The following is a 27,850-nucleotide window of genomic DNA, read 5'->3' as shown; positions in this document are numbered from 1 at the left end:
CTTCCGGCAGCGCGGGCTGCGGGCGGTGGCGGCGGTGAGGGGATGCGGCCCCGGGCGGCGGCCGCGCTGCTCTGCGCGCTGTGCTGCGCCCTGGCGCGGGGCTCCGAGGACATCGTCGTGGGCTGCGGTGGCTTCGTCAAGTCCGACGTGGAGATCAACTACTCCCTGATCGAGGTGGGCGCCGCCTGCCGCCGGCCCCGGCTGCCTGCGGGGCGTGCCGAGCGCTGCCGCCCGGGCCGCGGTCACAGGTGGCGGTGGAGCTGCGGCTCTCCTTCAGCCTGGCACTCTGCAGCCTGCCTGCCACAAACCGTGTCCTGCTGCCCCTGGCACGGCTGCTGCTGCTGTGTTACAGAACTGGGCTAGAAAGTGCCTGGTTTCAGCGCTCCTCGTCTTTTTAAAAAATATCTTTGTGTCTGTTTTGTTTGTTTCTTTTAGATTAAGTTATATACAAAACATGGTACTCTGAAATACCAGACAGACTGTGCTCCAAACAACGGGTATTTCATGATTCCCCTCTATGACAAGGTAAGGCACAAATACCTGCAACATTTGAATCAGGACATCATTTGAATGAAACATTTGAATCAGGACATCACTTAGAATCAAAGTTTCAACTGTTTCTTTTTGTAAAGCAACAACTTCGTTTCCCAGTGCTAATTATGAAGAGAAAAGCCAGGCAACTGTGGCTGCAGTGTTATTTATTGGAATGACTGCAGCATTGGGAGCCCGAATTCCTGCCAGCAGCTGTGTTGTAGCTGTACAAATACTGCAAAAAAAGTGCAGGCTCCTACAGAGTACAGATAAAGCTTTCAGATTTTTTACCTATAGAAATGGAAATAAATATATATGAGGAGGTGTTTTGGCATGACTGAATTGAAAATAACCTGAATGGTTAATTGCAGATATTAAAAATGTTTTATGGAAATAATGACCCAGGAAACTCAGAATGTATCAGTAATTTGATGTCTGCTTAGACTGAAAAGGTGTTTACATTCAAATTAAATTAAATGCAAGCTACTCTTAGATGGTCAAGGTGTTTTGCTCTTTTATGGAGCTAGTTAACTTAGGGTTCAGAAGTAGAAACACAAAATGGTTTGGTTTGGAAGGCACCTTTAAAAGCCATCTAGTCTAGCCACCAAAAAATTCCTTCCCTTCCCAATCTAAGAATGTAACGTGCTTTCTGATCCTGGTGATTTCATTCTTAGGCCTTTGAGCCTTTCCAGGGATGAACTTCAGCATGTGTGTGGCAGAACACATGTGGTGCTCTCTGATACAAAGAGGATCCCTGTATTGGTTAATACCCTTTTGGATCAGAGCTTTTAAAAGGATGGGAATTTTGTTATCCCATGTTTGGGCAGAATGGTCGAGTGTGACCAATTGGAAATAACAAGTGCTGATTTAGAGCCCATCTGTTGGGGCAGGTGGAGGTAGATTTGAACACTTTCTAGCACTGAGCTGCTTGAGTGTGAGCCAGGTTTGTGCTGGAAGCAGGATAAACACGGTGATACTTAATTTCTGCTCTTGGCTGGATGTGAGCCCAGCATCCCAGCCTGTCTGGGTAGATACGGCTGCTGCTTTGAACAGAGAGTCATAAGCAGGAGGAAAGGAGAATGGTGGATATTGGTGCACTTGAGTCTTGTGTTCCTTTCTGCAGCATGGAGCTTGTGTTCTGACTTTCTTTCTCATTTGTTAACTAAATTAAATTTAGATCAATGAAGACATTTATTGCTTTTTATTTTTTAGGGGGATTTCATTCTTAAAATTGAGCCTCCCCTAGGGTGGAGTTTTGGTAAGTGGTTGTATGTCTTCTTACAATAGGACACTGTATCTGCAGTGTGGGACTTATCTCTAACTTGCAGCTGGCAGGGAAAATGGAGCACTTCTCCAAACCTATAAACCATACTGCAAGGTTTAATAACTGACATGTACTTACTGTACCAGGGGAAAGTAAAGCTGGGTGGTAGACAACTGACAAAGTAACCCGTGAACTGCTTTGAAGGAATGTGGGCTTTTGACAAAAATGGCTGCAGTGGGAGGAGGGAAAGAGGATTTTGAGAATCAGGATTTGGGGATTCTTTACCTTTGCTGAAGAAAGACTTCCAGAGCAATGCTTGCCATGCTTGAATGAATACATTTCTGTGGCAGTTGTGAAAGCTGAAGCAGAGTTTCTTTGTGGTTGCTCTCTCACTATCATGCTGTTTCATCGTTCTTCTCTTCCAGAACCAACCAGCGTAGACATCCATGTGGATGGCATTAATGACATTTGCACAAAGGGAGGTGATATTAACTTTGTGTTCACAGGATTTTCTGTGAACGGAAAGGTTAGACTCCTTTATCTTTATTTATTCCACCTTATGCTAATTCAACCTTCATAAAAACATTCAAATTCAGCTCTACATGTTATTTTCATTCATTTGTACTTCTGTTTCGTTTTATTTTGACAGGTTCTCAGCAAAGGTCAGACATTAGGTCCTGCTGGAGTTCAGGTTGTACTGAGAAATGCTGGCAGTGACATAAACATACAAGCAACTATTACACAACCTGGAGGAAAGTGAGTGTGGGTGGTGCATACTTAATTCATGTGTTCATTTGCACAAGATCCTTTCAATTCTGCCATACTGACTGGGACTGTAAGAGTTCTGAAGTATTTTTTCTAATATGTGAATAGAGTCTGAATTGTTTTTCTGTGAACAGATGTTTGTGGCTGTTTCTGAAGAGACATAATCTCATTCTTGTCTTGCAGGTTTGCTTTCTTTAAAGTGCTTCCTGGCGAATATGAAATCTTTGCAACACATCCTACCTGGATGTTGAAAGAGGTTAGAACCTACAGAAGTTCTGGTTTGCCTGGTTAGAGAGATGGATCTGCTAGACATTGTCTGGATCAGTTAGTGTGAAGAAGGGGCTTTGTGGGTGGACAGGGTTACTGGAGTTTTTCTACATCTAGTTCAGGTAGTCAAGAAACTGCCTCGTGTAGACCCAGTTTGGAGAGAGTGAAGCCAGCCAGGGAAGGACAAAATGAGCTTTTGCTTTCCTTCTTGTATCCCATACGTTTTGCAAGAATATTGCAGCTCAAATCCTTCCCTCCCAGACTGCTTGTTTTTTGAGGAGCTCTGATATCCTGACCATTTCCTAAATCAGTGAAGCAGGAAACATAATGTTCTAGAAAGTATCTTTGCTTTAGTGTCTTAGTGTCTTGAGTAGCCAGGAGAACCTCTTTGAGTTCTTCTGCTGCTCTGACTTCTGTTCCTGTTGTTGCATGTGCAGTCTCTGATTGTTTTTAGGTGCTGTAAATGAGACCTGCTTTTGATGAAAATGTTTGTTTCTGTGTTTCAGTCGAAGACAGTGGTGCGGGTGACAAGTTCCAATGCTTATGCTGCCAGCCCCCTGATTGTTGCAGGCTACAACGTCTCTGGGTCTGTGAGGAGTGATGGAGAACCCATGAAAGGGGTCATGTTTCTCCTTTTCTCTTCTTCAGTCTCTAAAGAGGTAATGGTTGATCAGTACCTTTTCAATATGAGTATGGCTATAAATAAGAAGAACCACATAGTTTCTAGATTCATATTGCCCTGATACTCATCTGTCCTTCACTGCCTTGTACAATCCCTTAAACTATATTTTTGTGTTTGATTCTTTTGAGTGATTTCTTTTTTTTTTCTCTGACAAGGCCCTTGTAATCCAACATGACCTCCATGGAATTATTTCATAATTCATTGTACAGTGGCTGTAATTTGTCTTCAGCATGACATCTTTATTACTCTTTGCCCTTTTGATGGGAAGACAAAGTTCCACAGTTTCTATTGCCACCTTACAAATGCATTAAGAAATGAGTGTGAAACATTTGGTCATGTAGATCTGAGCTCTGTTCTGCAATGTTAACCCTGTCCACAGAACTGAAGTCGCTTCAGACACGTGGTACAGTTTTGGGGATGTTAATTTCCCAGTGTTCTGTTCTTGTTACCATAAAGTTGATTATTTGCTGTTTTTCCCTGTTTTACCTGTACATGAATTTTAAGCCATGTCACCAAATTTTGCCTCTAAAATGGTTTTATACTTCCCATCCGTCATTCACAGTTGTGTATTTTGAACCCTCCTGTATCCCTCTTCCCCCACAATTACTTTCTGTGTTCTTCTTTGAGACAAAAAGTTTTATTGCATTTATTACTACAGGATGTTGTAGGCTGCAGTATTTCTCCTGTGGATGGGTTCCAATCAAGAGATGAATCTTTATCCTATTTGTGCAATGTTGTATCAAAAGAAGATGGATCTTTCAGCTTTCTTTCTCTGCCAAGTGGGAAATACACTGTGGTAAGTGACTAGAAATCCGTTGCTTTTCTATTGAGTGGGTTGTTAACTTATATTTTCTAAACCAGAATGTGCTATTGCCACCTCCTCTCCTTTAAGCTGTTTCCTTTTTTTCCCAATCTCTTTCTTACATCTGGATGTCATGGGAGCATGTTCTCTGTGCACTGCCTGGAGTGATGGTCCTGCATTCTCAGTCTGTGCTCTACAAATGGGATCTGGCTTCTTCTTCCTTTAATCCTTCTAGCAATCATAGAGTCTCCTATCTGTAAGCTCTTGCACATCCAAGTATGCTGTATTCTGACTAGAGGGTTACTTTTCCATATTTTCTAATAATATCATGGTTTCCATCAGTCTTGAAATATTGCCTATATTTGTGTCTCCATGCCTCTGAGTAATTTTTTTCCAGGAGGTTTGCAGCTCATTTGACCCTTGGTAGAGGTGTCTGATGTCAGTAAGAACATGAAAAAATGGTAGAGGAAAACCATTCTGTCATCACAGCTTAGGAGTCAAAGCCCTGTGTCTTCTTTCAGATACCATTCTACAGGGGAGAGAGAATCACATTTGATGTTGCTCCATCCAGATTGGACTTCCTTGTAGAGCATGACAGTTTACAGATCGAGGTAAGGCCTGCAGAGGGAATAATTCTTTTGTGCCACTCATTCATGTAAAAACCTAACTGATTTTAGCAGAAAGCAGCTGAATTGTGGAAAAACTTCTTTGTAAGAAGTTGAAGGCATTTTTTATGTACAGCAGGTAGAAGACAGTTTCTCGTACTGTGCTGTTTCTGTACTTCAGTCCCTTTTACTAGGAAGAAACAAAATAGGGCAGAGCTGTCTGCTATGTTCACTTTCATGTCTGTGTTGCAAACAGGCAGTATTCTTCCACGTTGCCTATATTTCCTTGTTGAGATTGTCACATCTCTGGAGAAGGCCCTGTAGGTTTTTCTGGTTTGCAGAGTGCCTTGTGTAATGGCATTGTGGTCCTCTGAGCTGTACCAGCGCAGATAAATTGAGAATGTGTGTTTTGTAATTAGGGGAACAGTTTGCCTGGAGATCAGTTTGTACTTTCACAGTGATTGTCCTGGTACATTTTTTTCCCAGAACTGTAAATAAGTTTCCTTTATACGTGCGTGGGGAGAAAACGGTGTTGATTGCTGTAGGTGTGTGTTTGCATTTCCTGAGTAAAGACTGATGTTAATTTTTTCCCATTTCAGCCTGTTTTCCATGTGATGGGTTTCTCTGTCACAGGCAGGGTGTTGAATGGTCCCGAAGGAGAAGGAGTTGCTGATGCCACTGTGACTCTGAACAATCAGATTAAAGGTGCTCTTGATGTTTGTTGCTACTGGGAAACCTTTATGAAATTCAAGTACAGGACTACTGTATGATGTGGAATTAATCCTTCAAGACAATACACTGCTTTTGTTGCAATTTATTTGAAATATTAAAGTGAATTTCATGCAGTTGATAGATTTTGCATTTTCTGGTTTAGATGACAGCATTAAATATTCATTTGTTTGGCAGTTGAAAATTTCTTAATTGCTTTCAACCATATGCCAGATTGTACTTGGAAATACAGAAATGAAGGTTCATGTAGTAAAAAAGCATAAAACTATTTGTTGTGTAATATGAATTTAAAATAGCCTAAAGCAGTGCATGTCCTCTGGATCTGTTGATACATAAGGTTAACATATGCTCTGGTTTTTAACTCTTGTTACTTGTTACAGTGAAGACAAAAGCTGATGGCTCTTTCCGCCTTGAGAACATAACAACAGGTACATACACAATTCATGCCAAGAAAGAACACCTGTTTTTTGATACTATTACTGTGAAGATTGCACCAAATACACCTCAGCTGGCAAACATCATTGCAACAGGGTAAGGACTGTGTGTCAGGATGAAAATGCAATTTGATGTGTGAATGAGGCTGTGAAAATGGGTGATCCTTTCCCATGCTATGCCCAGACTTGTGTTGTCAGGAGCTAAATGTTGCTAGAAAAATTAAAGGCAAATAGGGCAGCATGAGTGCATGTTTTGTGCACGGTATTTTGCTCAGTAATAGTTCAGGTTTAGAGCATCCTCTTAATAAGCTCTGCCTTGCAAATAAAGACACTAAGGCATGGGTAAATTAAGAATTTTAGAATGGTATTTGAACCAAGAAAGCAACAGAGAAGCTTTCTACCACTTCACTCTTGCACAGAAGGTGGGTACCTGAAGTTACACACTGTCTGGTGCAGTGTTGTACCAAACCTCTGCATTTTGCTGCTCACTCTCAAGGTCATTGTGGCCTTACCTGAATTGTCTTTTTTCTTGTTTGATGCCTTGACTGTGAGTCTGAGGCTGTGCAGTGGTGAGAGATACAGCGTGAGCTGAGGAAGATGGAAAGGCCGTGGTTCTGTGTCCAGGACTTCAGAGGAGGAAATAGTGGCAGTGTTCTGGAGAAGTGAAAACTTGGAGTTTACTGAGTCAAACACCTGTCAGCTCGTACAGACTTAGCCAGCCAATTAGAAAAACCCTGTGTGCTGTTAAATGATGGGGTACAATTTATTCAGTAACTAAATGTGTTGTGCTGTTGAAGGCAATAAACAAAACTTACCAGCTTCTAATTTGTCATCTTGTCTTGTGCTTTCGCAAGTGTAGGTGTACCAAGGTTGTGTTCCAGTGGATTACCTATCATATTTAAAATTTTTGACACAAAATGTTTGAAACTATTTAAAACCTGAGGGGAGAAATCCATTGCCTGCCTAGCATAAAATCCTAAATCCATTGCCTGCTTAGTACAAAAAAAACCAAAAAAGGAAAAAGGTTGAAATAATTGGGCTGGTGGCGGGGAAGAGTGAAGCAAGTTGCTTGCAAGTCTGTCTTTCAGGAGAAATCCTTTCCAGTTCAGGTGTTATTACCTCAACATGGTGAGGGTTACTTTTAAGGAAGTTCTAAAACAAGGGGTTTTTTTTATGATCTTTATCAAATTAAGATACTTGTTCTGATGACTGGCTTTTGTTTAACAGGTTCAGTGTGTGTGGCCGCATCTCAGTTACTCGATTCCCTGACACGGTCAAACAGATCAGTAAATACAAGGTAACCATGATACCTGAAGACAAAGACAAAGCATCACTGGTTACAACAGAAACTGACTCTCATGGAGCATTTTGTTTCAAGGCAAAATCGGGTACATACAATGTTCAGGTAAGAATGAGCTTTCATTTCTTTATTGTAGGACTGTCATGGTGTTTTAGAAGATTTTGACATTTTGGAAAGCATGTTGGAGAGGCTGGTTTTGCTTTGCCTGGGATTTACAGTAGATTTCAATTTTTAAATTTCTGATAAATGCATTAAAGACAGCAGAGTGGGTGTTTTTGGACTGGTGTCTGAAAAGTGGTGATGCCTTGATGTAATTTACTCTACAGGTAATTATTCCAGAGTCTGAGACCAGAGCAGGGTTGGCTTTGAAACCCAAAATGTTCCCTGTCACTGTTACTGATAGACCAGTGATGGATGTGACCTTCTCTCAGTTTTTGGCATCTGTCTCAGGGAAGATCTCTTGTTTAGGTAAGTCCATTGTGAAAATGAAATGGCAATGGAATGGAGAACTTCAGCACTGCATGTGTGAGTGTTGTTGATATCAAGATACTGGTTAGTCCCGTAGTCCCATCAGCAGATAAGTAAATGTAACTTGCAGCACATGGAAAAAGCAGCTCTTCTTGGGAGATGTTGTGGCCTACTAAGTTTGGAGTAAAGTTATGTACCTCCTTTTAATACTTGCTAGGGATAAGCAAGCCTTCCTTCCTCAGAAGATGAGTGGGTTCTGGAAGGAAATGGTCCTGACTGCTTCTTAGGATACTGTACATCAGGCAGAGAAGTACTGGAGGTGGAAAAGAAGTTAACCAAAAAAAAGGGAAAAAAGCAGTGCATGTAAAAACTGTAGGATAGATGCTCAAGCTGTTGGCAGAAGCTTTTAAGCTCTGTTCTTTTTCATAAGCTTTTTGTCTTTATTTTAGTCTAAGGTTCCTCTCTCGTGCTATTTTCCTTGATTACCCACTGATTTTAGCAGGTGATGATTGGAGCCTGATTTTTGTCATTTTTACCCTTCCTTTTTCCTCTCTGAATCCTCCCTGCACTTTGTGTTCTGCCTCTCAGGTGTTTACTCAGCTCTTAAGTCTCTGCAGAGTGAGGTGAACCCAGGGATTTAATGTTGATCTCAGGTTTTTTCTTGCCATTAGATAAAAGAATATGATTTACAGTCTCAAAATCCTGCAGAATGCAAAAACCCATGACACGTGCCTAAGGAGCAAGTTTTAACTGGAGACATCCTGTGCTGGGCGAGGGTTAGCATTTCAGCGTTAGTACCCCGAGGTGTGGCTGTTTTGGGGTGCAGCCTGACGTGCTGTGTTCTCTCCCAGACGCGTGTGGTGACCTGACGGTGACACTGCAGGCCGTGAGCCGCCAGGGGGAGAAGCGCAGCCTGCAGCTGGCCGGCAGCCGGGACTCGGTGCCCTTCACCTTCGAGGGGGTGCTCCCGGGCAAGTACAAAGGTAGGAGCAGGGCAGCTGCTTGGGGGGCACCTTGGTAGCTCAATTCGTGACCTAATCTGGGCACTTCTGTTATCATGGATACCTTTTGCAGCATGCCCAACACAGTTGTGAAACTTGAGAGAATCTGGAAAAATATCTTACAACAGGTTTTCGTAATGTTGGATGTTTAACCCTGTGTCAGCCCAAAGGTTACTGCTCCCCTGAGTTTTAGGGGGAAGTGGGCTTTAACATGTACTAGCTTGTCCCAAGCCTAAGGACAGGGGCACACTGTAGTTCTGCTTCCAGAGTGCTGCTCCTAGGAACAATATGTATTTTGGCCAGCCTGCCTTGGCCTGTGGAAATAAATTGTTTTCCAGGGAAAGGTGTAGAAGGAGTATATAGATTGCACTCTTTGTGCAGGAGTGGGAACATTTTTCCACCAGGTTAAATTTGGGTTAGGTTGTGATGTCCTCTAGGCTGCTTTGCCTGTCACAATGGTAGTGCCCATTGAGGAGCCTTCCAGGGTGGCCAGACTGCATTATTCGTTTTCATATCACAGCTTTCCTGATAGATGTGTTGGGTTCCTGGTGATGCTGCAGTGCTGAGAGCCAGGACTGTTACTACAGGCATTGTCGTATATTTACCTTTGCAGATTATTGCCAGGGAAGCTGGAGAGACACAAAATCCTCATATTAAAAATCCTGCCCTTATTTACTCAGTTTTGTAATACTAAAATGCTTTGTGTGGTGTATATTCTAGTAAGCATTGTACATGAAGACTGGTGCTGGAAGAATAAGTCTTTGGAATTGGAAGTCTTGGAGGAAGATGTGTCAGGAGTAGAATTCAGGCAGACTGGATATATGCTGAGGTGTTCTCTTTCTCATGCAATCACACTGGTACGTAGGAAACAAATGTTCTTGTATGTTTTTAATGACCTTCTGAAGGCAGGCTGGATTATGCTTGGAATCAAGGCTTTCTCCTGTCTTTGGAGGGTCTTTTAAGTTTGATAAAATGGTCTTGTGATGTTAGGTGATACAAAAGAGATAACATTGATGTATCTTCAGGAAAATACTGTTTTCATTTTGTTGTTTGGTAGTTGTTAATAGTGAATTGTGCTGTGGCTTCACAGGAATTTTATCAGGATGGAAATGGACCAGAGAATGTTGGTGTTTATAACCTGTCCAAAGGAGTTAATAGATTCTGTCTTTCAAAGCCAGGTAAAAGCTTAAAAATACTAGTTTAAAAATGAAAAATAACCAGTTAGCTAATACTGCTGGGAACCAAAAAAAATTTTGTTGTAGTTTCTGAAAGGCATTGTTTTAATTACATCTGTATATAAATTATCTGTTCCAAGTTTTTAGATTTCTCCATTTCTTCTCCTATTTAGTCCTTCACCAAATCTAGATTCCAGAAATAAAATGTTACCTTTTTTTTTTCTTGGTGATGAAAGTATTTAATCTTTGATGAATGAAGGTCATGTTAAAGTAATCTCATTCATATAGGTTTTGTTTGTCAGACACATTAGAAGGTTTCTGTGTTAAAGGCAGCAGATATACAGTCAAATTTTGTAGTTGTTTCTATACCTCTGCTCTAAAAATTGACTTTTTCAGTGGTGGTTCTTTGCCTTGCTGTTTGTAGGTGTGTATGAGGTGACCCCACGCTCCTGCCACCAGTTTGAACACGAGTATTACACCTATGACACGTAAGAGCGTGACTGTTCCTCACCTTACACCTACAGCATGATTCTCCATAAAGCTTCCTTCTCCTGCTTGCTTTCAGCAGGACAGGATGTGTAGAGGGAAGCTCAGGCAAGGTGTATCACATGTGTTCTCTTGCCCTTCCTATCTTAAAAGTAATAAATAATCTAATGAGAGGGTTTAAAGATGTTTTAGTTATTTCAGATGGGTGTTTTTGTCACCTTTCTGTCTGTTTAGTGTTGGGTTTGCTTTGTAACAGAGAAGAGTTATTTCAGTGAAAACTGTTGGTCACTTCTGAGAGCTGAAAGGCAAAAGATAGAACAGTAAGATTGCTAAGAGGCCCTTGCACTATTGCATGCCACTGGTGCCATGACCCTCTGGTGGTGGGATTCTGCTCACCCCATTTTTTGCAAGCTGAATTAATGTTCACCCTTACCACAAGTAAGCAGTCCTGATCTTCCTTGGTCAGGCAAGTTTATTAGTTATTTATAGATTATGGTCTGGTGATGTGTTTAATGACACTTTGACATATGAAATCAATCAAATCAGCTTTAGCTTGAGAGGAAGCAGAAGGCTCAAAGGAAGGAATTGCTTTGGGGCTCGAGTTAGGAAATGCTCCCTTGCCAAGAGATGACCATCCCAGCACTACAGCTTTGCTGTGTAATTTCTCTATCATCTTTTATAAAGCATTTCAATCTCAGGGGTGAGAGCACAGACTCTGCTAAATAAGATTTGTGTATTTGGGAAGGGGACCTTGAATTCATGTCTTTGTTCCTTTGATTTGCAGGTCCTCTCCCAGTATCCTGACGCTCACTGCAGTTCGCCACCATGTCCTTGGCACGATTGTGACTGATAAACTGATGGATGTGACTGTTACCATTAAGTAAGGACAAAGAAATTGTGAGGCTATAAAAAGTGGAAGAAAAAGACATTTCTGTCATAAAGCTTTATTCCAGTTTTAGTGCTGCAGTGGCTGCTTTCTAAGGGAATGGCATCCTAGTCTAGGCTGCAAGAGGTTTTTAATGCTAAGATGTGCTTTGAGTTTCTTGGAGAGAGATAAATCCAGCCTCATTTTGAGCATTTTCTCATCATTTGAACATTGCCCCTCCCTACTTTTGTGTCTTGGTAAAAAGGAATGATTTTCTGAGTTTTTATATACTTTAATGAACTGATGTTTCAGAATTCAGAGGGTGTTCTTTTAGCTTAGGTCTGAGCTCTTTAAGGCACTGGCATATATTTTTTCCCTTTTTTCTTTCCTCAGAATGAGAATCTGCTGCTTTAGAGCATTGTAACTGGTGTGAGGAGGGTTATAAAAGGAAAAACATGCAGAGTGATTGCACACTAATGCACCAATTTATGTTTAGCTGAACAGACAGCTCACTAGGGAGCACTGATTTGTGAACAGCTTTAATTCTATGAAGTACCAAATCTGCCTGAAAGTGTCTGATAATGATGAGTGTTTTATTGATACTCTGCTGGTGTCTACTTGTTCTAGGCTATGGGTTCTCTAACTTTTTTGAGTGCAGAAAACATCTTTTCAGAGAACATTACCTGCAGAGCATTGCCTCGAGTTCTCCAAGATTAATGACCCTATCACAGCAACTGCTGGGCATCTCCAGCAGCTGGAAAGGAGATACTGAGACAGCAGAGAGCCATTAGGATTTTAAAAACAGCTCAGTGAGGAGGTGAATATTGTACTGACCTTTTCAGCTTGTTGGCATTTTGAAGACTATTGGCCAGTGCTTTGACAGGTATCTCTGATCAATCCTGCCTCAAGCTTTTCAGCTGAAGTCCAGTTTGTGAAGTGCCATCAACATAAAGGGAACAGCTCTGGGTTTAAAAGCAAGCCATTTGTTTTTACAAGTCTGTGTACCAGATCCATGGCTGTGACCCATTAACTTTGAGTTAACAAAAAACCCCAAACACCCTTAATCAAAAGTAAAGCTGATTCTCGTAAGTTCTTGATAATAGCTTGGTATGTTTTAAAAATAAGACTGTAGTAATGTATTATGAGTACCTTGAGACTGTGTGTGTCTGTACAAATTTTTAATAGGCTTTCAGACAAAAAAAAAATTTACATGTTTCTGTATTGTGTCTGGACTGCAGAGAAAGAATATAAAGCTTTGATGAAACTTAGTGTGCTAGAGCAATACTAACTATGTCTCCTAAAAAAAGACAGACTGGAACATAGGCGAAGGCTGAAGCAGGAGACAGTACTATCCTGGTAATCTAAAGTGGCTGTTGGAAAAGTGATTGTGATCATTTCAGTTCAGTCCTCACTGAGAATTCAGACTGTTAGAGAAGACAGATGATAAGATACAAAGGATGATTGGTGTCTAGAAGCAAATGCTAGAGAAGAGAGGATGCAAGATCAGAGAGAGTTGTTCTGTGCTGATTCTAAGAATTATTAGAAGCAAATGCTAGAGAAGAGAGGATGCAAGATCAGAGAGAGTGAAATAAAATGCGTTGTTCTGTGCTGATTCTAAGAATTTAGTTGAATGTATTTGGTAATCTTCAGTGGACAGTGACAAGATAGCTGGGTAGTTCAAATGAATAGGGCAGATAGGTGAGAACTCAGAGCTTTTCCTGGGAATTTCTGGCTCTTGGAAGTATTTATGTGTGATAGAAAGTATTTTCTCCTTGTATTCTCTGCTCCTGAGAGGTAGGTTCTGAGACAAAAGTTCCTAGTTCTGGAAAAAAAAAGCAAGCTTAGCAATCTTTTTAGTTATTTTGTACTTTCTGTATTAAGCTTGTTTTCAGGTTTGACATTCCAGCCTTTCTCTTTTAGTTTAGGTCTTTGTTAGACTGATCCTTTTGCCTAAAATTTTATTGCTCCTGTTCTCTTATCAGAATAAACAGGACAGTTAAAGAGGGATGGGTTTAAAAAATATCCTAGGATTTGTCTGTGGTGGTGTAAAGGCAGTAATTAACAGATACAACAAGCACTTATCTCTTTATAGGAAAAGAGATGATTTTGTTTTTCTCCATATTTTCAGGTCATCCATTGACAGTGAACCTGCCTTAGTTCTGGGGCCCCTGCAGTCTGTTCAGGAGCTCCGTCGGGAGCAGCAGCTGGCAGAAATCGAGAGCCGCCGGCAGGAGAGAGAAAAGAAGGGGCAGGAGGAGGAAGGAACAAAGCCACCAGTGCAAGAAATGGTGGAGGAGCTCCAAGGACCATTCTTATATGAATTTTCATACTGGGCAAGGTAATACCAAGCTCCAATAATGGACAAGGTGTGTTCTTTGCACTGTTGTGTGGTGTTTCTGTCAAACAGGATAATGATACAATTCCAGGTAGGATAGAGATGCTGGCTGGGTGCCTTTGGTGACTCTGAGATACAAGAAAACTTAGTAGCACATAGTAAGAATTTTCCTTATATTGTTGTTAATACTTTTTTCTTAGAGTATTTAGATGCATTCTTACACTCTGCTCTACGTGAGAGCTGCTAATTCAATTTTCTTCTGATTATATGTTGTGTTTTACAGGTCTGGAGAGAAAATTACTGTAACACCATCATCAAAAGAGCTGCTCTTCTACCCACCTTATGTGGAAGCAGTTGTTAGTGGAGGTAAGTATTAATAATTTATTGTTTGAAAGGATTGGATTTTTGTGGTTGAAATGTATCTATGTACATAAACATATGAATAACTCGAAAAGTAATGTTAGGGAAGTTTCAGTTGCAGCTATTTCTTTGGGCCAGTTTAATTCTGGAATTTGGAAGTTATTTGATAGAGTATGCAAGTACAGTTTTTATCAGCAGAGTATTCTTCCAAGTGCTGAAAAACCATCTAGCAGAAGAGGAAGGCCTGGTTTCTGGGTATTACACCAGATTCTCAGAATTGTTCATAGTACTGTCCCGTAGAAAAAGAGTTGTGCAAAAACAAGGTTTCTCTTTTGAATTTCTTACCAAATTCAAGTTTCCCTTAAAGTTTCCCCCCCCACTAGATTACAGTAATAAAAATATTCACAAAAAAGATAAATTTCAGAATTGTCAGGGTTATCATCACTTATTGATGCTGCTTATCAGATCAGTGTCCATCATGTCCTCAGGTTCTTAAGTGAACATATTTTGTTTGAAATCACAAGGAAATGTCAAGTGCCTCTTTTCATGTGACTCTGCACGTTCTGTCTAAATGCATTTGAGGGAGAGAAATAAAATTTTGCTTAATGTCATTGAACATGACAAATGCTGACCTGAATTTGAACTCAAAAAATGTGGTCAAAGCTGTGTAATCTGCCTAGAAGGAAGTTTCATTGCCATTGTCTCCATGTGGCTGCAGTGTGTGTAACTCACTGAGACCTCCAGCCATTTCAGAAATCTGTAAAGTTTTTTTGGGGATGTGATTATGGCTTTGAAATGTAGTTACTCATTTTGGTACTGTTCAGATGTTGTAAGATGTGTTGAGAGGCCATGAAATTGTGTGGATTGATCTCTTGTTCTAAGCTAGAAGGCCACCAGCTGGTCACTTTGGAAGTACGTAAACTCCTTTTATAAGCCAGAGTGTCAAGTGTATTTTTGACCTTTTTTTTTGTCTTAAATCCCCTTCACAATGACCAAGAGAGTTGTCCTGGGAAGCTGATAGAGATTCATGGAAAAGCAGGCTTATTTCTGGAAGGGCGAATTCATCCTGAGTTGGAAGGTGTTGAGATTGTCATTAGTGAGAAGGGAGCAACTTCTGCACTTATCACAGTTTTCACTGATGACAAAGGCACTTACAGGTAATGAGCAAATTGGTTTTGAACCTTTGGATTCTTTAGTTAAAATACAGTGGTTACTGGACAATGTGTATGTCATATGCAAGTGTTCTTTCTGAAACAAGTTCTGTTCTTTTATTTGAAGTGTTGGGCCGCTCCACAGTGACTTGGAATACACAATCACTGCTCAGAAGGAAGGTTTTGTTTTGACTGCAGTAGAGGGAACAGTTGGAGACTTCAAAGCTTTTGCCCTTGCTGGGGTGACATTTGAGGTAATGTTCTGAACACTTTGGGTTCTAAATGAATAGTGTATGCAGTTGGAGCTGGACAGGCAACAAGTTAATTTTTTGTCTTCCAAAAACAAATGGGTGTAGGATTTTGGGATAATTTATTATTATTTGGATAATAATTTTTGTCATGAGGAAACAAATCTCAGTGGATGAGCTCAGTTGTAGACCATGACTTGCCATGCATAAGATACTTTGCAAGGTTTATAGAGTCCAAAAGACTGGCTTTATTTGCTTTTGTAGAGTCAGACCACCCTGTTTTAATGAGTTATCCCTCAAGGTGTAGGTCTAGTCTGGTCCAGCTAGTGCTTGGTTCCAGTTTTTGGGGTGCTTTGTTCTGGCCTCCCTGTGTGTTCTGTGGAGTGGTAGAGAATGGCTGCTGTGGTGGCACATGGTGTGCCATGGGCTGTGACTGCCCAGGGCTTGGGAGCAGGGGGTCTGCAGCCCTGTGGTCTGGCAGGAGGGGCAGTACAGATGTGGTTAGTTCTGCTCACAGCTGAGTGCTCAGAGCCAGCCCATCTGTGTACTCTGCAAGAGGCTTTTCAACTGAACCATTCTCCATAAAGAAACCCTCACTTACACTTAAAATTCCTGGTTTTTCAAAAACAGATCAAATCAGAGGATGACCAGGCTCTTGCTGGAGTTCTCTTGTCTCTCAGTGGAGGGGTGTTTCGGTCCAACCTCCTCACACAGGACGATGGCATGCTGACATTTTCCAATCTGGTAAGTTGAAATGATTCTTCAGAGCGTGGCTGTGTGTGGGGCTGTGTTACTTTCCCCTCCCAAAAAGGTCTCTCCTGAGTGGCAGGTGTCCTTTGAAACCCTAACCCACCATGAGAGATGCAGATCCCTGAGAATAAACAGCACTTAAAATCTTAGCAAGTGAAAGATGTGAGATCTGACATGGCAAGAGGTTTCTCCCCAGCAGGTCAGAGATGTTGATTGATCTCAGTTACTAATTTGCAGTCTGTAAACATGAAACAAGCCAATTTGTTGATAATCATTGGAGAGTCTTTAGGGGGAAGGAAATCTAATTACATTATTGATCTATATGTGCATAGAAATGCTTGAACAGTTTCTTTGCAGACATCCTTCTTTTGTGGTCACTCTCCTGTCCTTGAGGTCTTGTGGTGAGGTTTTAGGGCTGTAGTTTCTCTCTTAACACTTTGTCACCGGGTGAAATTCCATCAGTTTATTGTCCAGTGTGCTCCTTGTTTTTCACTGCTCACATTTTGTGTCAGGTTTAACCTGTGGTTGGAACAGAGGACTTCAGCTCTCCAGAGAGCTCTTGCAAAGCCTATTTGTTTGGAGTTGGTGAGTTTTTGCATCACTGTGAGTAAACAGCTTGTTTTGTGCCTCTTTGCAGAGCCCAGGGCAATATTACTTTAAACCCATGATGAAAGAATTTCGGTTTGAACCATCATCACAAATGATTGAAGTGCAGGAAGGACAAAATCTCAAAATCCAGATAACTGGTTACAGAACAGCTTACAGGTCAGTGGAGCTGGAATCCATGGAAAATGCTGTGGACTGTATCAGGATGTGTTGTGCCAAATGTGTTTCCTCCCAGCACACCTCTGTTCTTGCAGGTTTGGAGGAGGCTTTCCAAGTCTCAATTTAACTTAATTATGCTGTATATAAACACTTTTTTGGCCTTTTTTTGTGGTTGTGGATGTATAGCTAAGCCCAGATGGCAGAGCTAGAGGAAGAACAATGGCTATGAAAGCACTGTCTCAGTGGCACTGAAGTTTGTGCTGCCTCCAGTGGGAGAGGAGAGGACTAGTCTAGGTATGGTAGGCCAATTCAGATATCTGACTTCAGGATCCTTGCCTTCCTTACCCTCAGGGGTAAGAAAGAACTGCTGTTGATGGAGTCTAGGAAACTTGGATTCTTAAAAGTTGTGTTGTGAACTGCAGCAAATTTGGATGATTTAAACTATTTTGCACCCACATTATAAATAACCCTTTTCTTCTTCATGCTATGGTAAATACATTAAGTACTTTTCCTATCGATTATAACAATAAAATGTCTTTTAAAAATGCATTAAAACAGCATCTGCATATCTGTAGCAACTGTTCTCTTTATACCTCCAGCTGTTATGGCACAGTTTCCTCTTTAAATGGAGAGCCTGAGCAGGGAGTCTCAGTGGAAGCTGTGGGACAGAAGGATTGCAGCATCTATGGAGAGGACACAATAACTGATGATGAGGGCAAATTCAGGCTCCGTGGCCTTCGGGTAAGGAGTAGGAGGCTCTGTCATTTCCTTGTCTGTCAGTGTGACAGTGGAGCAGTGAAATGGGTTCTGTTCAGTAGCCACTGGTTTCTGTTTTCCCATTGTGTTTGCTAACTCAGACTCTCCTGAGTCTCTCTGTGTGAAGAAACACTGTCAAGTAGGGAACATTGAGCCTGATAAAAGGGGAAGAGAAAAGCTTGTGGTGTAAGTCTGTGAATTTGCTGGCAACATACTGCTGCCACAAACACTGAGCAGTTGGTGTGACATGACAGAATCCCCTGGTCACTGCCTGGGTGACCAGCAGGGAATTTTCATAGGCAGAATAATTTGGGGAAGTGTTTAGTTTCCCCTGTGAAGATACCAACAGCCTGTTTTTAGCAGGACCTTGGGGGTGTGTGTGATGTTGGTTGCACAGCATGTATGTGAAGTAAGCTGTTCTTCAGGGAATGGGGAAGCTGAATTTATGGCACCATTATGGAAGGAATCAACAATTTCCTGAAGTAAAAGGCAATGTTTGGTCAGGTTTTAATCCTGTGTTTTCCTTCATCACAGCAGATGATTTAACACTGCAATGCAACAAACTAATGAAAGTTCTATATAGCCTTTTCTTATTTTCTGACAGTAAACACTCCTAATAGTATTATTGAGCTGAATTTTCTATTTGAGATAAGGAAAACTTTAACTGCATAGAGTTAAATCTGTTTGGGTGGTGTATCTTAAATGGAGTGTTAGAAAATTCTCTTTACTGCTCTCTAAAATTAAAGTATGTATTATTCAGTGTTGGGATTTATCATCTGAATGTTGCTTTCAGCCTGGCTGTGTGTATCATGTCCAACTGAAAGCTGAAGGCAATGATCACATTGAAAGAGCTTTACCACAGCATCGAGCAATTGAGGTAATTTTTTTTCTTTTTTTGTAGCATCACTTAAATATGAAATGGGTCTCTCTAGGCGTTCTGTCTGTTCTGTCAGCAGCAATGTAGTGAAGGAATTCTGTTTAGACAAATGCTTTTCAGCAAGTTAGCTCCCTAAAAACAGGCCCCATATTGTGTGTCAGCACCATAGCTCAAAACTGAAGTGAGATAAAGCCCAAACAGTAAACAAGTGAAAAGGATTCTTTGACAGTCATGAAAACTGTGCATCCAGAAACAAGAGAATAAATGTATGGAATACCTTTCAACATTTCTTTGTGATGTGGAGCAAAGCAGTGGTACCTTGAGGTTGTCATAAATTGTCATATTGTCCTACAGTTACATTTAGGTATGGACAGAGAGATATTGTTATGTTTTATTGAGTCCAAATCATGCAGTCTTGATGTAGGTGAAATTATAATTTAGAATAGCACTTTTATCTTTATAAAGTGTAGTAATAACTTCTCATTGAAAACTGGTGGAATCTTGTTAAATATTCCACATTAATCAACTGTATAAACATCTCTGTGCATTTCTCAGCACAGATGCAAAATACTGAGACCTGTGTTCTGAGATCAGCCAGTCCTGTGGATGTACCTCAGCCTTTTCCAGAATAGTGTGTGCTTCTGAGACTTCCATTTTTAGTTTAGCTTAACGTCATGAGCCTCATGCTGATAATGCCCCAGTCTGCAATTGCAAGCTGTGCACTCTGAGAGCAGGGACTTGCAGGGGGAAAGCTTTCGAGCTTCCATGTGGTTAGTATAGAACAAAATCCACTTTTTATTTAAAATGATCAGCAGTGTTTGTGTTGTTAACAGTTGTGTTGCTGTCCTTTGTTAACTGTTTCTTTGTTGGTAAAAACCTGAATGTGTTTTCCATTGCAGGTTGGGAACAGTGACATTGATGACGTTAATATTATAGCGTTCCGGCAAATTAATCAATTTGATTTAAGTGGAAATGTAATTACAGCCTCTGAGTATCTCTCCACATTATGTGTAAGTTCAAGCCTTTCATCTTTGTCAAGTGTATTTGTTACTACTTTCACAATGATTTTTTTTCTGCAGGGTCACTGGGAATGGTTCAGTAGCCAGAGCACACATTTAATTCAAATTAGAACTAATAGTTTAATGAAGGTGAATTTGAATTCCAGATAGAATGAAGATTGCAGTGTTCCTGATGTTTTGCTTTAATGTTTCCATTTTTCATGGGAATATTTTTAAGAAATACCTTCTCTGGTTGGCCTGTACATTTTGGGATATCCTTCCCTGATTAGGGATGCTCTGTCTGTAGGGGCATCAAAACAGCAAGGGTGAAATGAGTCCTTTGTATCAGAGAGCTGCATTAATTCCTGAAACACCTGAAATTTTTGACCTGTATGTCAAAACCTGAAGATACCATGTGAATGCAGTGATACCACAGGACATGTGAATTTTAAAGTACATTATAATAGACAGTATGAGACAAATAGGAAAACTGAAATTTTCAAAATTCAGAACACTGTACTGTGGTCTGAAAAACCTTGCTAACACCTCTGATCCTTTTGGCTTAGGGCAAAAATGCTGGAAGTGTCTGCAAGAGGTGTTAGTGGGGTTGGAGTTACAGTATCATTTCCCAGGTTTAAAAGCTTCATAAAATGTTACCTACCAATATAAAAGCAGTGCTTGGATTTCTTTCACACTAGTTTGTTATGCATCTCACCTGCCAAGATCTCTTTGCTAAGCTGTTGGGTTTTTTGGGAGACATCCGAAGGATCCAACACTCAGAGCAGGTGTGAGGGGAAAATGTGTCACCTTACTGAAGAGGCCCTGAGCTTGTGTCCCATCTTCCTGGGGAAATGTAAACCCTTGCAGTTCAGCCTAAGCCAATTGGAATTGATGTTAAAATTTGATTATATGGAAGTTATCCAAGCCTGTGCCTTCCTCATATTAGGTGGGGTCTTGTGTTGCATGTACTGCATATGAGCTGTTGATGGGTGCAGTCGTCACCCTGGCCTCCAGTGCAGACATTCTTGTCTCTGAAAGTTGTGCTAAGACTGGGTCCAGACACAAGTGAGAGCAGTTTTGTGCTCCACAGCACAGACTGCTTTTCATACATCAGGTATGTGAAAATGTCAGCAGCCGTTCCTAAATTATTTCAAGTTCTTTAAAAAGACTCTTTTGTGACTTTTCACATCCCAGATTAGAACATTTCCAGGTGTTCTTACTTGAAAACTTTCTCTTTATAAAAACACATGATGAAATTTGAAGTGCTTTTATCCCTGAAGATGTGAGATGTCTGAAATATCTATTGTGGTGCAGGCTTGGAAATGTCTTGTTTGTGCTTCTTCCTTCGCTTACAGGTGAAGCTCTACAAAAGCGAAAATCTTGACAACCCAATTCATACAGTCAACTTAGGCCTATCCCTGTTTTTTCATTTCCCACCACTACTCCGAGATGGAGAGGTAAGAATATTGCTGCAAAATTAGCTTAGCTCACTTTATTTTTTTCCCTAAGGACACTGCAGTGTAATCTGTGGGGTGGCTGCAGAGCTGTATTCATGTTGTTCCCCACTAACCAGTGTCTTGGAAGATTTGAAGCCTGTTTAACTGAATTTTGCCTCTAAATGTTGTTTTGTCTCGGACTGCTCCTGATGCTGTAGCCTGAGTGTATTTTTTACCCACAGAATTACGTGGTGCTCCTGGATTCTACATTGTCTAAATCACAGTATGACTACACCCTGCCTCAAGTTTCTTTCACTGCCATTGGGTATCATAAACACATTACACTGGTCTTCAGTCCCACTGTAAGTACTAAAGGTTTTCATGTTCCAGTGTTCACCCTGGGAGCAGTATTTAGTGTTATAACCTGCATGTATTTTGTGCTCTTGGCCAAGCTTTCTGTTAGTGTAAATATAAAGACATTTATGAGTGGCATTAATTTAGACTTGCTGTGTGTTCAGTTGCCAGTGGAATGAGAGTAGGACATGAAACAGCAGTAGGAAATTAAGGGTGCAGATGTGCCTGAAAGGTTCTCTGCTGCCATGGCTGCTGTAGTGGGGTCACAGAGGTGTGGGCAGCATGGGACAGGTAAACCAAAGCACACCAGGCTGACTGTCAGTGGAGACTGACCATCAATGAATTGGCTTTACAAAGCAGCACACCTCAGGAAGGGGTAATACATGAGTGACTGATCCAGAGGGTGGCTTTGAAGTGGAAAGTAAAGTAAATCCTAGAGCAGCACTTGGAAGGAAGTGAGATAAGAAGGCCTGGATGTGCCTCATGATCCTATTGATGATGTTTCTTAGAGCTGAGGGATTTCACAGTCAACTTAAAAAAAATAAAATCCATGATCTGCACTGTGTTCCAGAGAAAGCTGCCTGAACAAGACATTGCCCAGGGGTCTTACATCGCGTTACCGCTGACGCTGCTCCTGCTGCTGGCTGGTTACAACCACGATAAGGTGGGTCAGGGCTGCTTCTGCTCCTGCCCAAATATTACTGTCCTGTCAGTGGGTGCATTGCACTGCGCTCAGGGGGGTTTGTTATCCACACAGAGGTGCACTCACAGTCCCCTTATGTGATATTAGAAAAGCCACAATGTAGCCATTGTGGACAATTGTAGCCATGTTTTTGGACAGTTACCTTCCTTTAAACAAGCTTAATGTGAAGGTGAGTGCCTGTGCTGTGGCTGAATTTTCATTCCTCATTTGATTGCTCTGAGAAAAAAACAATACAGCATTATTAAAATTCAGATAACCAGACTCAGTGATAACAGGAATGAAAATAGTTGTTTTGTTGGCTTCAGGCACAATCAGACTGGATAAAGTCTTGCAAGTCTTCAGGTCTGGTCTCTTTAGCTTTATACCCTCCCTAGTTCAAAAGCTCTCAAGAGGAACATAAATACCTGCTATACAACCCCCTCTGTCTTTGTTATCAAGCTGTGCTCTTCTAGTCTTTTCTGATATGACTGGATTTCTGTTTTACCAAAAAGAGAAATTAAATTTGTTTGTGCAGTTTGATTTCCTCTCAAGGAATCAATTAAATTCTGAGTATCAGAAATTCCCAGAAGTTTGGTTTGATTCCTCCCCAGGATTTGCTGCCATATTCTGATGTCTTTGTAGATGTGCAAATAGAATCTGGTAGGGGCTACATGTCTAGAGAGCCATACCATTCAGCCCTTACATACCATTGTAACCACAACTTGCTTCTTTTTTTTTTGTTTCCCCAGCTTATTCCCTTACTGCTGCAGCTGACAACTCGGCTGCAAGGGGTCCGTGCTCTTGGGCAGGCAGGCTCTGACACGGGGGGCCCAGAGGATGCAAAGAGACAAACGAAGAAACAGAAGACGAGACGGACGTGAGCTGAAAGGAAGGACTGGCTGAAGTGGTGCTCTGTCAAACTGGAGCCTGAGGAGGCAAAGCCAATAAAACACATCTTTGTTGAATTTGCAGACTTGACATTTTCTGGTTTTGCTACATGAGCACCATTTGTCACATTAGCTCCATTTTGGTTGTAAATTCTCTATGGAGTCTATAGATTTCCCTGTTGTAAAGTGATTAAATGAATGCCTCTGCTGTCACTGTCAGTGCATCTCTCATACTTGAAGACAATTAATGCTTTTTTTTTCTTTTCATTGGAACAGGTCATGCTGTCCTTATTAATGATTTATAAAAGCAGTGGTAATCGATAATATTTGATTTCAGTTTCAGTCTCTAGATTTTGGAATGATTTTTCCTTACCTTTTGAAATACCCACTTTACAGAAGCAGCACACAGGGATTCTACTAAATCAGTGTTGCTTGAAACAGAATTTTAGGGGACATAGTGGACTGGTGACTTATGTCATTGTCACTTCCAGTTCAGCAGGTTGATTGAAGAGTCTGTCTGATTTCAGTTCTTGTCCAGTGATTATGTTATCTTTAAGTTTTTGCCCAATGAAGACAAATTCTCCATGTCAGGTAAGGTTAGTTGTTAATATCAGGTAAGTTCTGATGTTCCTACTGCAAAAAGTGTTTCAGTTTCCTCTCCAGTGTGATCACTTTAGACCTCCAGTGTTCCTGAGGTGGCTCCAGATGGCTGCACTACTCTTTCCAGAGCTGTACTGTGTTCTCCATGTTACCATTCACCCATGGTGGTCACGTCTCCTGCTCAGGCCATGCTCAGCCTTTTTCCCAATTAATGATTGATTTTTTTTTTAACTTTTTTTACCTTTTAGGTATTTTAACTGTGAGGAATGTGAGTTTTTTTGAAATTTCCAATGTGTACAGTCCCAATAATGTAGAACCTGTTTCTTACAGGTTCTCTTTTGATTCCTGCTTGAAGTAGGTAGTTGGACATACACAGTTTAAATGTTAATGGGGCTTTTTATTGACAAATACTATAAAGGTTAACAGAGCATTTGAAGATGCACATAAATGCCTACAAATATTGCAAAGACATTGGTACTGCCAGTAAGTGGCAATGTTTCTCTTCTACAGTACTTGAAATAGAAGTCCCCTTACATTTAAATGTTTAAGCTTACAAGCCCCACCATTCTTAGAAATTTGGATGCTGAAGGTTTTATGCTGATTTTTTTGCACTTTGCAAAAGTTTGGGCCTAAATAATTAAAACTTTATTCGGTGATGATTCTGTCTTTCAGAGGGAAGTTTGTCAGGACCATAACAAGAATGTAAAATGTTGAAAAAGCATTATGTATAGAGCTTGAGATGAAGCTCTAATAAATTACCATGTTCTGCTTAAAGACTTTGAATTTCATATTGCTGTGATGAAATATATGGGGAAAAGACAAGGTGTTCTAAGACTTATAATAAATTGTACGTTTTCAGTACATTTTTATTTTGAGCTGGTGAATGTTAAGAAAGTTATTTATTACTTTGGGGAATGTATGAGGAAGAAATGCACATATCCATGTGCCTCAAAGGAGTTCCAGGTATTGTGATCTCTGAACTGTGAGACTGACTGATGATTGAACTTAAACATTGGAACTGCTGTTAATAAAAAGAAAAAAAAGAAAAGTGAAAATTCTTGCTAATTTAATGTTTTCTTCTAAATGTAGGATTTGCCCAGTGTCTCTTCTTAAAATTCTTTTCTTTGCCTTCTGCATCACACTTGTGACTATGAGTCCCATGTTTTGAGGTTTTTTCTGCTGTTGAAGTGTTAGTTCCTACAAAAACTGTCTCTTGAAGTTCGTCAGTTGGCAGAGAAGTTGTACTCTGAGAAAAATGAAGCATGAGATAATTTTCTAAAGCAGAACTAAATGCCAAGGAATCAGTATCTTCAATTCTTTATAGAAACCAGTAATCAGATACACAGGCCCAAGCAGAAAATGAGTGTGTTCTCTGCAATGCCCAGAGCCAGGAGCATGAAGCAGGACAGACAGACAGGTCTGTGCCAGGGGGTTTGTACAGACGCTGGGGGGTGCAGGGGCTGTACCTGGCACCTCTGCAGTGCCCCCTCAGCACAGCCCCTGCACAGCTGAGCAGAGCTCTGGAGCACAGAGGATCTGCTTTGGGCAGCAGCACTCGGTGCAGAAAGGGGGGATTGGGGTCAGCACTGCCTCCTGTTCTCTGCTGGCTGCAATGCCCAGCCTTCACTCTCTGCATATCGAGGGTCCAGTCTGTGCCCTTAAGGCTTCAGAACTGGCCCTGTCCAAATTATTGAAAACGTCATTAAAGATGCTTGTTGCATCTTTCATTAATTTATGTGAATGCAAAGAATAAATGCAGGCTGGGACTAACACAGTATGTTGACTTACTGAGAATCTTTCAAGACTCAGTGTTTGTTATTCTTTTTTGCAGGCACAGTAGTGAAAAAAAGATTAATTAATTTGCTTGTTGAGCTAAATATGGGCAAATGGCTGAATTCTGTGGGAAATGAGAGAAAGGCCCTGTGGACAGAGATTGCATGTTACTTATTTTTTCTGTCAAAAGTAACAATGAATATTACATATATTTAGCTGATTCATCAGTGATGCACAAAACTCTATTGTTTAAGATTGAAATGGATCATTAATATTGAGTTTTACATTTCTTTATAGATGGTTCAGCTTAATTTCTATATTTCTTTATTAGATGTCTATCACACTCCAAGAACAAGTGCTTTTGATTAGCATGAGCACCACCAGTGTTAAAGATACAGCAATTAAAAAAACCAAACATGCTTTAAAAGCAAGAAAACAAATACTTACCATAGAGAGCTCAGTGCTTCCCTTTCCACTGAGGGCAGAATTTCAGGAGGAAATCTCTCAAATCTGTGTTGCTTCTTTATGTGCTGATAAAGTGTCTGAGGTTCCCACCTCCTACCAGGTTACTTTTTACTCAGCAGAATATGAACATTGCCAGCTTCTCTAACCACCAAGGAGAGAAAGAGATGTAATTTCAGCAAACAGGCCATTCTCAGACATGGCACTTGTGTGCTGTGGTTTTACCCTTTTGTATTTTCCTTTGTATCAGAAAATGTCCATACTGGGAAAATAAATAGGCAAACCAGTGGGCCTTCAGCATTGTCCATCTGAGACAGCAATTTGGTTCCTGCTGCTGTTCATCTTCATGTGACTTCTGTTCCTCAGACACTGGAAGTGCAATTGTAGAATTAGCAATTCTATTAAATAATGAGTAGCCCTGTGCTGAGAAAACATGGACTAAGCAGTGAGGCTTTGAAGGTGAGATGGCTTTAGAAATCCTGCCAGAAATCTGAGTAACTGGCTGGTCCAGGAAAGCTGAGGCTGAGTGTGGAATTGAACCCTGAGATGACTGGTGTCTAATTTTCCTGCTATTCAGTATTCCTTGCTTTGTACAGCATCTGTAGTTCTGTTTTTGTCCAATTTGAAAATAATTTAAATTGGGCTTCTTGCAAAGGTATTGCAGTACAATGAGAGATGTAGAAAAGGCCTGAAAGGCAGCAAATTTCCTGAGCTGAGCACAAGAGCATTGGCCCACATCACAGCCAGTGGTGGGTTCACTTTGTGTGGTAAGTCAGGTTTTCTTGCAGATAGATTAGCGGCTTTAGAAAATCTCTAAAACTCCAGTAAATCTATTTCTGGTACATTATTGACTGATGCCAGAATTTTCACTCTTTTTTTTTTTCTTTTCACTTTGAAAAGAACCTCAATGAGTTTAATCTCTGTCATTCAGTCATTTATTTAAACCTGGAATGGGCCCATATGTCCTTGTACAAATGAAGAACAGCTCAAGGCTGATTAGTATTCCCTGAGCCTTCATGGATTATTATTAGCAACTTTTCCCCCTTGAATGTTTACAGAGCTTTTGTGAGCTTTTTACATCAGTTAGCTTGTCCTTTCAATTTTCTATTATACCTTTTGTAATTGCTTTCTGTCTATATTTGATATGTTGTTGCTTTACTCCAGTAACTTCCATTATCACTTTCAGCTTTGCTGTTGCTGGGATCAACCTGATTGCATTATTTACTCTGTTTGCTTTAAATATCACTTCTTCCTTGTTCTCCCCCCTCCTCTCCCACCATCTTTCTGGGAATATTTGAGCTTAGCAATGTAATGCTGTCTGAAGTCTTATTTGTTAGCTTCATAGCCTAAGACTGTGGTTGCTTGAAGCCAAATGATGTGTTATCATAAAGCACTAAACACCCACAGACCATTATTGAATTTATCATAGCTACCAGCTCAATACACAGTGAAAGATAAACTTGTTTTTTACTGCCTGTGGAAGTCGGCAGGTTGATTCCTCCTTTAATTCTCATTTTTGTCAATACCAGAATAATTAAATCCCCGTGAGTAAGATCAGTTTATTCACAGCTCTCAACACAATGAGTCCAACTATTTTTGAGTGTAGGGTTGTGTTAAAACAAAAAATTACCACTCCAAGCCTTCCTGCTTGTTCATGTGCTCCACTGCCTACCAGAGGCTCTGCTCCCAGGCCCTCTTCTCCCCATTTCTCAGTGTGATGTGTGACAGACATGGACAATTCCTCGGTGCAGACAAACTCCAGAGTTCATTAAGTCCAAAAGGGGCCTGGGTGTGTTGGCTCCTGCTCCACACACAGTCCTGACAACGTTTAACCAGCACCTGCCCTTCCCAGCCCATCCAAACCAGCCCTCTCTGTCACTGCAGGAGTGAAGCCCCTTATTTGCAGAGAGTAAAAATTACTGTGTTATAATAAACATGGAAAGTGGATGCAAATTTTGTTAAGCATTTAAAGTCAGAAATGGAGTTTCCCTTCTGTTCCACACTCCAGCTCGACGTGCTGTTATTCTTGGGAAGGCTCAGTG

The 27,850-nt window shown here is 40.8% G+C and overlaps 1 protein-coding gene across 1 annotated transcript; it reads left to right on the top strand.

Annotated features, from left to right (window-relative positions):
• Positions 1–24,618, top strand: LOC121350839 (nodal modulator 1). Its single transcript, XM_041462552.1, has 31 exons — positions 1–174; positions 436–525; positions 1,744–1,789; positions 2,221–2,321; positions 2,445–2,551; positions 2,744–2,816; positions 3,334–3,486; positions 4,168–4,305; positions 4,833–4,922; positions 5,516–5,621; positions 6,026–6,176; positions 7,307–7,484; positions 7,706–7,847; positions 8,699–8,830; positions 9,569–9,705; positions 9,939–10,026; positions 10,448–10,511; positions 11,294–11,389; positions 13,503–13,712; positions 13,993–14,075; positions 15,067–15,226; positions 15,348–15,474; positions 16,099–16,212; positions 16,856–16,983; positions 17,583–17,724; positions 18,533–18,616; positions 19,516–19,626; positions 20,970–21,071; positions 21,293–21,412; positions 21,976–22,068; positions 22,836–24,618. The coding sequence occupies exons 1-31, from the start codon at positions 43–45 to the stop codon at positions 22,965–22,967; spliced, it is 3,630 nt and encodes a 1,209-aa protein (XP_041318486.1). The 5' UTR covers positions 1–42; the 3' UTR covers positions 22,968–24,618.
• The last annotated feature ends 3,232 nt before the right edge of the window (positions 24,619–27,850 follow it).

This window comes from Pyrgilauda ruficollis, unplaced genomic scaffold (assembly GCF_017590135.1).
Source record: "Pyrgilauda ruficollis isolate IOZ18807 unplaced genomic scaffold, ASM1759013v1 scaffold16, whole genome shotgun sequence".
Lineage (NCBI taxonomy): Eukaryota > Metazoa > Chordata > Aves > Passeriformes > Passeridae > Pyrgilauda > Pyrgilauda ruficollis.
The sequence above is the reverse complement of the archived record's forward strand: the minus strand, read 5'-3'. Positions and strand labels throughout refer to the sequence as shown.